Genomic DNA, 10,370 nt, shown 5'->3' on the forward strand with positions numbered 1-10,370 from the left:
GGTATTTACGGTGTTACATGTCATTACGATGCACACAAATTAGGATAACGATACACGCGAATCGGGATCACGATACACACAAGAGTACAGATATGCCAAGAAAATATTTCCTAGTAAAGAGCAGTTTTTTGTTCTTTTCTTTTTTTTTTATTCTACGTATATTTTTTAAATGAAAGCCAACATAGGTGTATATTTTATAATGTAAACTTCAAAATTGGAAAAACACATTGTATAGTAATAAAATTCTATATTCGAATTATGTATACTACTGTTGTATTTCGCAATGTATATCGTGCACTTTTTATTTGTTAATCAAATGTTTATAATTGTCAAAAAAGGATGGCACTTGCCTAAATGACATAACTGGAATAATCATAAACATAACTTCAGTCTCATCTTTCAGCCCCGCAAAATTGGCCAAGATTGTACCCTGAATGTTCCGGGAGAAGACAGTCACCAATAAACATTGATACAACACAAGTTGTTCTCGATCCAAACCTAGAACCGTTTGATTTCAGTAACATCAACACTATACATAACTCACGAATGACCATTGTTAATCATGGAAAAACTGGTAAATATGTATATATTCTACCACAAACCATGCTATTATGATATTTATCCTTTTAAGGCTTGAAAGATTATTTCTACTTTAAAATATAAGTCTTGTGGATCGTGATAAAATTCTATCACAGTTAATGAATTTGGGCAAGCACGTGCATACATGTAGTTATTGGGACCAAGTGGTAGAGTCTGGGCATAAATGTGCATGGTTTTTGGGATAAAGTGGCAGAGTCCTACAATACACGTGAAAAGTTATTGTGATCTATTGGTAGAGTATGATAATAAGTGTGCAAAAGTAAAGTGATCAAGTGGTATAGTCGGGGAATGCACGTGCACAGTTAAGTGGATCAAGTGGTAGCGTATGGGCATGCACATGCATACTTATTGGGATAAAGTGGCAGAGTCTGGAAATACACTTGTATAGTTATTGGGATCTAGTGGCAGAGTCTGATAATACGCACAAGTGTGCATAGGTAAAGGGATCAAGCGGTATAGTCGGGAAATGCACGTGCATAGTTATTTGGATCAAGTGGTAGAATCTAGGAATACACTTGCATAGTTAATTGGATCAAGTGGTACATAGTCTAGGAATACACGTGCGTAGTTGTTAGGGTCAAGTAATAGATTTTTGGAATACACGTGCACACAGTAAATGGGATGCAGCGGTAGATTCTATGAATACGTAGACGTGTAATCTGTTTTCCAATTTCTAGCTTGAATAATCTCAGTGTGTATCCAACGTCTCATATTATCTATACATGCTATAAGTTTGGTACAAAAGTAACTCAAATTGAAAGTAATATGAATTTTTATAGCACCTGCCATTATTGAGACATTGCCTTTTTGCATCATGGAATTTGATTTCATTCAGATAAATAGCAGAAAGAAAAAAAACCAAATTCAAAACAATGCCAAATATAGTACAAGAATATTTATCATTCTTAAGGACAATATATGTCAAGTTGGTTTTTTTTGTAGATACTATTTTTGTGTTTTTGTTTACAATAAAAAGTTTATATTCGGTCAACCTTCGGTTATTGATATGTTTACTTCACATGGGAGACATTACTTGTTCTGTTTATGATGTTGTCGTATTCTATAATAAATAATATTAGGCTTTGAACTTTTCATTTATAGTTAGTTTATGTGAATGAGGTTCTTTTTCCTGATTGATTTAATCATGTTAATGGTAGACAGGAAATTAAAAAATCGTGTCTTATTTCAAAGTCAATTATATGTTTTTCTCGCTTTTCCCTTATTTAACTGTAAAACTTTTCAATTTACTCCTACGCCACTGTAGAAATTCCTATGACCACTTTGTTTTTGCATCGAATGAATATATTTTACCAAAATTGCTTCCAACAAAACCAAAACAAAATCCTTTCACATAACTTTAGTCAGCTGTTTTTGTTGTACAATGCATAAATGTGATTTCTTATTTTGTTTAAGTTGAAGTAGAAGTTTTGGATGATAATTGTTTTATCACTGGAGGAAGTTTACAAGGGAGACACAAAGTGAAACAGTTCCACTTCCACTGGGGTAATGCTGATCACAGGGGAAGCGAGCATGACTTTGATGGCAGACAGTTTCCCATGGAGGTAATGTATATCACAGGGGAAGCGAGCATGACTTTGATAGCAGGCAGTTTCCCATGGAGGTAATGTATATCACAGGGGAAACGAGCATGATTTTGATGGCAGGCAATTTGCCATGGAGGTAATGTATACAACAGGGGAAGCGGGCATGACTTTGATGGCAGTCAGTTTCCCTTAGAGATAAATTAATGCTGATCACAAGGGAAGCGAGCATGACTTTTTTGGCAGGAAATTTTCCATGGAGGTAATGTTTATCACAGAGGAAGCGAGCATGACTTTGATGGCAGGCAGTTTCCCACGGAGGTAATGTATATCACAGGGGAAGCTAACATGACTTTGATGGCAGGCAGTTTCCAATGGAGGTAATGAATATCACAGGGGAAGCGAGCATGACTTTGATGATAGGCAGTTTCCAATAGATGTTATGTATATCACAGGGGAGCTAGCATGACTTTGACGGCAGACAGTTTCCAACGGAGGAAATGTATATCACAGGGGAAGCGAGCATGACTTTGATTACAGGCAGTTTCCAATGGAGGTTATCTATACATACAAAATGACTAAAAGTAGATATATACTTTCAATTTTATCTACCATATGCGCATTTAATAAATTCATTTATTGTTTCTTCTTTTCATTTGCAAATCAAAAAGTCTAAGAGATCTAGAGGCTGAAACAAACATTTTAAAAAATATTATTTTCTTCTTATTTCCTTAATAAATCACGCAAAAATCTAAGAAAATTCGGCTAGGACCGCTTACTCAACCCAAGCTTTTTTTCTTTAATCTTAATTTTCTTAGAACCCAAAGATTCCATTCATGTGTATCGGTCATGAAAATATCCTAGCGGCGAAATCGATATATTATTTACACAGTTTAGGAAAGTTGTTTCAGAAATTATGGTCTATCGAGGTGTAAACGAACGAAAAAAAAAAACCAAACGGACCAATCGCAATGACGAATTAGTAGACATTTGTGCAAATCATATAAGAACTGTTGTGGTATATAAAAATAAGGAAATATTACACGTAGGTACATAAGCCAATGTGACAATACTATACACATGTAAATCATCTTCAATAACAGACAAGTACATATGTTAGGATCAGGCCTGATATGCATAAAACCACTTAAGTTAGGATACCCAATCGTAGAACTAATTTATCGTAGGACAGGTAGGAAAATCCGTCCTTAACATATTGTTACATACTTTTATGCATATCAGCCCTGATCTCTCCGAGCTTCGACAGACAGTTAAACAAGATTTAAGGCAACCAAATATCAGCAACTCCCCCCCCCCCCCCCCTAATCTTTATCTCGATTAGAGGATAACATAAGAAAACACAGTAAACTAATATAAATACAAGGAGGCACGATGTTGTGTGGGCCAATGAGACATCGAATTGAAGACGGGGAAAAAACATCTTAAAGATAAGTTTTCAGTCTTAAAGAAATGCTATCATTATATTGTGTTGCAGATGCATATAGTATCCTACAGTTCCAGATTTCGACAGTATAAAGATGCTTTGAACTCTACAGGAGCTTTAGCTGTGATTTCTTTCTTTATTGACGTAAGTTTGAAACATATTGTAACATTTCAAACTATTACTTTTAACACATTGAGATGTGACAAAATATAAGGACTAACGATGAAGGTTCCTGATTTCTGACAGTCAAATGAATATGGTGTTGGGTTAAACAAGTGACATTTAGATGAAGAACAGTAATAAAAACAGTGTTCCTTTGTTTTTGTTTATCAAGTGTTATCTTATGTAATCATAATATATCCTTCTTTACTATTCCACTTTACTTTTATGTATTGTTCGTATACTATTATTATGTGTCAATGTATGTACAGCTGTACGTGCTTGTTCTATCTGTATCTATCTTGTACAAGATGTATCTAAGTTTTGTCCAGAAAAAAATGCTTTTCCATTTTAACCTTTCATATTCCTACATTTGTTGTTTAGGGTTACAGAATTTATATGTACCGACTGAGAGGCTATAGAGTTACACAAGAAAAACTATTAGCTATTCTTAGACCACAGTTTCATGAATGCAGTTCCATGTACTTGTCTTTCTAATGTTATTTTAAGAAGAAATTCTTTTAGGAAATATTGTATGAAGTGAAACATCAGATATGGTTCGTATAAATATGTATTATCTCCCTTGTTACATCCCAGTGCTCATTAATTTTGTCGTTACAGATCGGCGGTGCTAACACCATGTTTGATGAGATATGTGATTGTTTTGCTAAAATAATCCGCGAAGGTAAATAATTTATATAGTATACTAGTACGTTATTTAGGCCTCAGTCAATCCCTGAACCAGCGGGAAATGTCACATTATATACCCTTTCTGAGACCTGAATTACATATATATATTACGGGTAACCTCTTCCTTAATGTATTGGTATGATTAGTTGAACATTCTATTTAGAATTTTGTGTTTTTTACCTTAGAAGAGGTCAAGGATACCAAAAAGGACATTCAAACTCATAAGTCGAAAATAAACTGACAACGCCATGGCTAAAAAAGAAAAAGACAAACAGACAAACAACAGTACACAAAACACAACATAGAAAAACAAGGACTTAGCAACACGAACCCCACCATTAACTGAGGGTGATCTCATGTGCTCCGGAAGGGTAAACATATCCTGTTTCACATGTGGCACCCGTCGTGTTACTGATTTTAGTACAAACCCGGTGATAAGTCTAATTCGGTAGGTCACATTCGGGGAAAAGGGGACTGGATTGTAGTTACGACAATTGGAACATATCCGTTGTCATATGTGAAACGGATATTCCGTAACGGTCAACCAACTCGTGATGACGTCCGTAAATTTTACGAAGGGACGATTTCAAATTCAACACTTGTAACTCTTGCTTCTAATGCACGTTTTTTCCATCTTAACAAAAAGATTTGTTTACGTTAAAAATATTTTTGCAATTTAAAAGTATTTAGCTTTTTATGCACTGTTTGTATGCAGATGATTTTTAATGCTATTTAGTCCACAGAAAAATTGATAAACCCAACCTGTTATTTTGCCGAAAAATGAAAGATTATGTAATTTGCAGTGAAGATAATTTTCTCGTGTATGCAATATACTTTATAATAATACTTTATCCATTAGTTCAGTATTTGGTGAAATAATCGCTTGCTTTTGAATTTAAAAAAAAACAACGTATACTTGAAGGATACTCATCATAGTTGTTCCTTTGTGAGCCTCTGATTTTTTTCCACTTTTATGTGAACCTCCCCCTCTTCTTCCTTTGTCTATCTTTTTTCATCTCACAAAAGGTCCATAATCGGCAGAAAAGTTACCTTTCATCGATTAAAAACATCAAAATTAGTCATGTTTCTTAATATCTATTGAAAATCTTTGGCAAATGTAGTACTATTGCTAAAGGAAGCACCATCGGAGATTGATATTTATACTTTTATTCTTGCTTTGAGTGATTTTAAACTTTACTTCCAGAGGATAATGTAACAATGCCACTATTTTCTATGACGTCATTGTTTCCGTCACCACATGATGTGTACTACAGATATTACGGTAGTTTGACGACACCTCCGTGTCACGAAAGTGTTATATGGACTATATTTAAGTCACCTATTTCTATTTCAAAACAACAGGTAGTATTAATCTTCATAAATCACACTGTTTTTATGTACACTTTCATATTATCAAATTTTTAAGACGAAAACTTTGAAATAACTTTAAAATCTATTTCGTCTTACTAGGTAAAATTTATGTTATGTCAGTCACGCTAAATGTGATACTTTCTACCAATTAGAAGATACTTCCTCCGAAACTCTTTCCAACCCAAAATGACTATATATACACACATCAAGTGTACAGTGTTAAAGAATCAGCAAAGTTTTAGATGTCGATTTAATTTCATAGTTCAAATGTTATTTTTCTTCTCGTTATAGAAAAGCTGAATTTTAATTTTGATTTAATATACTTTTGAAACGCTTAATTTGGTAATAATATTTTACGAACTTTACTGCAACATCCAATGCGAATGTCGATAAGTAATAAATGATAACTGTTTGGGGCAAAAGTTTGTACAACACATTATTTTATAGAAATGAAGAAAGGAGATGAGGGCCATGATGAAGGGTAAGTCATCAAAACAGCAACAAAATAACACAAATAAAATAGGTCAACATCCGGGGTCAACATATAGTCTTCAATAATAGACAGTTGGCTATACAATATGTCAGACTGTAAATTGTCCTTAGTCTAAAGGTGTTGTGTATAAAATTAATATTACAGAATCTTTCAAAGATCTAACCTAACACCAAATTGTTTTTTTGTTTTTTTGTTTGTTTTGTGTTTATTTTTTATTTTATTTTTTTTTAGATATGCAGTTAATTACTTTCTCTTGTTTCAGATCAATTTATTCCGTTTACTTGGAAACCGTCATATAAATAAATACCGTGATATAGCTGACAATTTTAGACCATTGCAAGCACTTTATGGCAGAAACGTATTTACCAATAACATACGTGGAATGCCTTCAAAAAGAGGCCATAAAGCGATGCCGCGCATTGTGAAAATAACTACAAGAAGATACACGTTCGTCAAACCACGACGAATAGTGTCAGAGACCAGCAGACGACAATCTAACCTCGCTACTAGTCGTAAGCCCGTCAAACCACGACGAATAGTGTCAGAGACCAGCAGACGACAATCTAACCTCGCTACTAGTCGTAAACCAACCATAAGACAAATGTTTCCTAATACAAGCATTATAACAGCACGCAATAAAAAATCATTGGATAAATATATCAACAAACTATCAAAGCAGCTTAAAACAGAATTGCTTGGTGTTAATGGACATGGAGTACTTAACGGGAAACAGTTACGGAATCGGGTAAAAGTTAATGGAAAAGATTACCAAATAAAAGTACGAACTTTATTACATATTTATGTCCCCGTCGCAGCGTTACCCTTTTCCGTCTGTCCGTACGTACGTACCTCGTACGTCCCAAAATTAATTTCAGTTCTCTTCCTTTAGTTTGCTTCAACCAAATGTTATGAAACCTATACACGATGCTTATTACCACAAAACACAGATCAAGTACGAATTTGGGTGGCGTCACTTTTACCGTTCTTAAGTTATGTCCCTTGATAACGTTATATGCAAGCGGGGGCATCATCTTTGTCCCATGGTCACAGTCTCCATTTATTTGTATATAACTTTGATAAATATAGGTAAATTAATTGATAGATATTGAACGTCCGTCAATAGATATTAAAAATAAAAATAAGGAAATGTGGTATGATTGCTAATGAGACAACTATCCACCAAAGTTAAAATGAAGTGGATGTAAGCAATTATAGGCAACCGTACGGCCTTCAACTATGAGAAAAACCCATACCGTATGGGCTAGCTATAAAAGGCCCCGATATGAATATATAAAACAAATCAATTGAGAAAACTAACGGCCTAATTTATAACAAAATAGTTTACGAAAAACAAATATGATAGACATGAACCAACGACAACCACTGAACTACATGCTTCTGACTTTGGACAGACACATACAGAATGTGGCGGGGTTAAACATGCATATTTAGGAAGAAAACATGCTAAGGTAAATGTTTGTGAACCAGTCCCTGGTTTATACTAGACCGACAGTCACACACTTAGTTAGCTCGCATTCACGTACTTGTTCACATGGTTCATTGTAACAGTTCACAGGAAGTCTTGAGACTTTATTTTGATATCCTCCTCTACTCATTTAGTAGACCGGTACATCATTGAATAATGGAGGACTTTGAATTTTGCACGAACTTGTATTCTTTTAATATTCGGTGCTCAATATATACTTATAAATGAAGTAAATGTATTCATTCCGTTCAATGGTTTTCTCACCCAAACATTGCGAGTTTCAACAGAAGAAAATAAAAGTAATGATTTCATTTCATAAATAAAAAAAAAATAAAACCAGCGTACAATGTGAATCCAAACTAGAAACCTTTCATGCAGTTTCCCCTTTTTATCTTTTAATGCATTATGTCAGGGGTAAGGTAAAATAGATTTTGCTGATATTTTTGTTCAAGTATATTGTTTTTCTTAAATTGTTTAACATTTCACAGCGGTATAACATGTTACTTTAATTATTCTTCCCTTAGTTTATTTATTTTGTATTTGCATTGTATCATAGATCAAACTTATTTGTTCAGTGTATGTTCACTGGTGTTAATATGTCTTTTGATTGAGTTAAGCCATTTCAATTGATATTTTGTAGTGTGTTTTTCTATGTTGTGATGTTACATTATTGTTTTAGATAAGGGTGAAGGTTTGGTACCATTAAAACGTTTAAACCCGCTGCAATTGTTTGCACCTGTCCTAAGTCAGGAATCTGATGTTCAGTAGTTGTCGTTTGTTGATGTGGTTCAAAAGTGTTTCTCGTTTCTCGTTTTTTATATAGATTAGACCGTTGGTTTTCCCGTTTGAATGGTTTTAAACTAGTCATTTTTGGGGCCCTTTATAGCTTGCTGTTCGGTGTGAGCCAAGGCTCCGTGTTGAAGACCGTACTTTGACCTATAATGGTTTACTTTTATAAATTTTTGCTTGGATGGAGAGTTGTCTCATTGGCACTCACACCACATCTTCTTATATCTATTGTCTTGTAAACATGGTAAATAACAACCTGTAAAATCTCTGCTGAAAACATTGGATATTATTTGAAACTTTGGATTTATGGAACTGAATAATACGTTGTAATGTTTTATTAAAATACACACACATGTGAACATTTTGTACATTTATATTTATTTGTATTTCAGTCCCCTGTAGTGGCTCTATATGGCAAGCAGTTTATCCGGATTCCATACACCAACAAAAAATTACTAACAAAGAAATTTGGTATCTACAGAAACAATTACATGTTCCACAACTCCAATAAAGTTCAACAAAAACGAAAACATCAACGTGTTCAAGGTTATCAGACTCTATAAGAGTAAAGGTGTTGATTCAAAAATGAAAAACTAAAATAATAAATCAATGCAGATTATTATCGCAAAGGTAAAAGAAATGTGCTTATTACATCGATCCCGGGAAGTTAAGGGAATTAACTCTGTTTATAGATGAGATAAAAGGGCGTGATCAGCAGTACAATTATACACATAAGACAGAAAGCTAAACTTTTCGATGACCCAAGTCACAGGAAAAGATATTTGAGAACACTTTCAAGTCGTTTCATTTATTTTATATTGACCAGTTATTGAAGGCGACATACATGTAAAAGCATCAACGTATTCACCGCCAACGATCCATTGTATCTATAACTTAAACTATTGTGTTAATTTCTTTTCAAAATTAAAGCCTTTTCTTAATTAGAAGGTATTGTAAGTGAGTTTATATAACCATGTTATCGTGTCCAACGATGCATTGATAAATCTCAGATCACAATTAATTAGTTAACAAAATACAAATATAACACTTCTAAAGATCTTTATATTACCAGGCATATGAATATTATCTGTTTATACAAAATAAGACATATTCGAAATTATTTCTAATAAAATTGAAAATGGATATGGGGAACGTGTCAAAGAGACAACAACCCGACCAAAAAGCATATATAAAGTATATATAATAAGTATGTTATCGAAATTTTTCTAGCACTCTAGGCACATCACGATTTTCTCGCATAGGAATTTGCGAACAAACCTTTGTAAAATTATGTAGTAAAACAGATGAAATCATACTACTATATTTATAAAACAAAAATTGACAAATAGAATGTAATCATTTTGGTTTCAAACATGTGAAATAGCCAATAATAATAAAAAAAAACCGGTAAAACTCGCTATTATTACAAAAATATCCACTACAACATGCAAAATTAGAAAAAAAAACAGGATCACTTAAGAATTGGAACAACAGAGAGGATACAGGGATTCATTGATTTTAACCATGCTCATACTATACGACTGCCTATTGTGTCTATATAAAGGTACAAGCCCTGTGTGTCCGATGAACCGATGTATATCAGATGTATATTTAAATATATAAAATAGACATCTCTAGTGTAACACATTGGTAGCCGAGAGGTTTCGTCGATGTGTTGATGTCAGTCACACATAACAGATTTCAAGGAAGGGTTCGTTTCCCAGTGAAGGCATATAAAAATTACAAAAAAATAAAGGTAAGTTTTTAAATTAATTCCATTAGTGAACAGAAATCAGT

At 33.6% G+C, this 10,370-nt stretch overlaps 1 protein-coding gene across 1 annotated transcript; it reads left to right on the forward strand.

Annotated features, from left to right (window-relative positions):
- The first annotated feature begins 5,652 nt into the window (after nt 1-5,652).
- On the forward strand, nt 5,653-9,446 carry LOC127711298 (uncharacterized). Its single transcript, XM_052217289.1, has 3 exons — nt 5,653-5,796; nt 6,561-7,076; nt 8,966-9,446. The coding sequence occupies exons 1-3, from the start codon at nt 5,653-5,655 to the stop codon at nt 9,134-9,136; spliced, it is 831 nt and encodes a 276-aa protein (XP_052073249.1). The 3' UTR covers nt 9,137-9,446.
- The last annotated feature ends 924 nt before the right edge of the window (nt 9,447-10,370 follow it).

Source organism: Mytilus californianus, unplaced genomic scaffold, assembly GCF_021869535.1.
Source record: "Mytilus californianus isolate M0D057914Y unplaced genomic scaffold, xbMytCali1.0.p SCAF_8, whole genome shotgun sequence".
NCBI classification, from domain to species: domain Eukaryota; kingdom Metazoa; phylum Mollusca; class Bivalvia; order Mytilida; family Mytilidae; genus Mytilus; species Mytilus californianus.

What these genes read in the sequence shown, in the direction of transcription:
- LOC127711298 (XM_052217289.1), top strand. Translation starts at nt 5,653, where the DNA reads ATGCCACTATTTTCTATGACGTCATTGTTTCCGTCACCACATGATGTG. An exon ending in TTTCTATTTCAAAACAACAG is followed by an intron (nt 5,797 to 6,560) that starts GTAGTATTAATC and finishes CTCTTGTTTCAG; the next exon opens with ATCAATTTATTCCGTTTACT. An exon ending in GAAAAGATTACCAAATAAAA is followed by an intron (nt 7,077 to 8,965) that starts GTACGAACTTTA and finishes TTTGTATTTCAG; the next exon opens with TCCCCTGTAGTGGCTCTATA.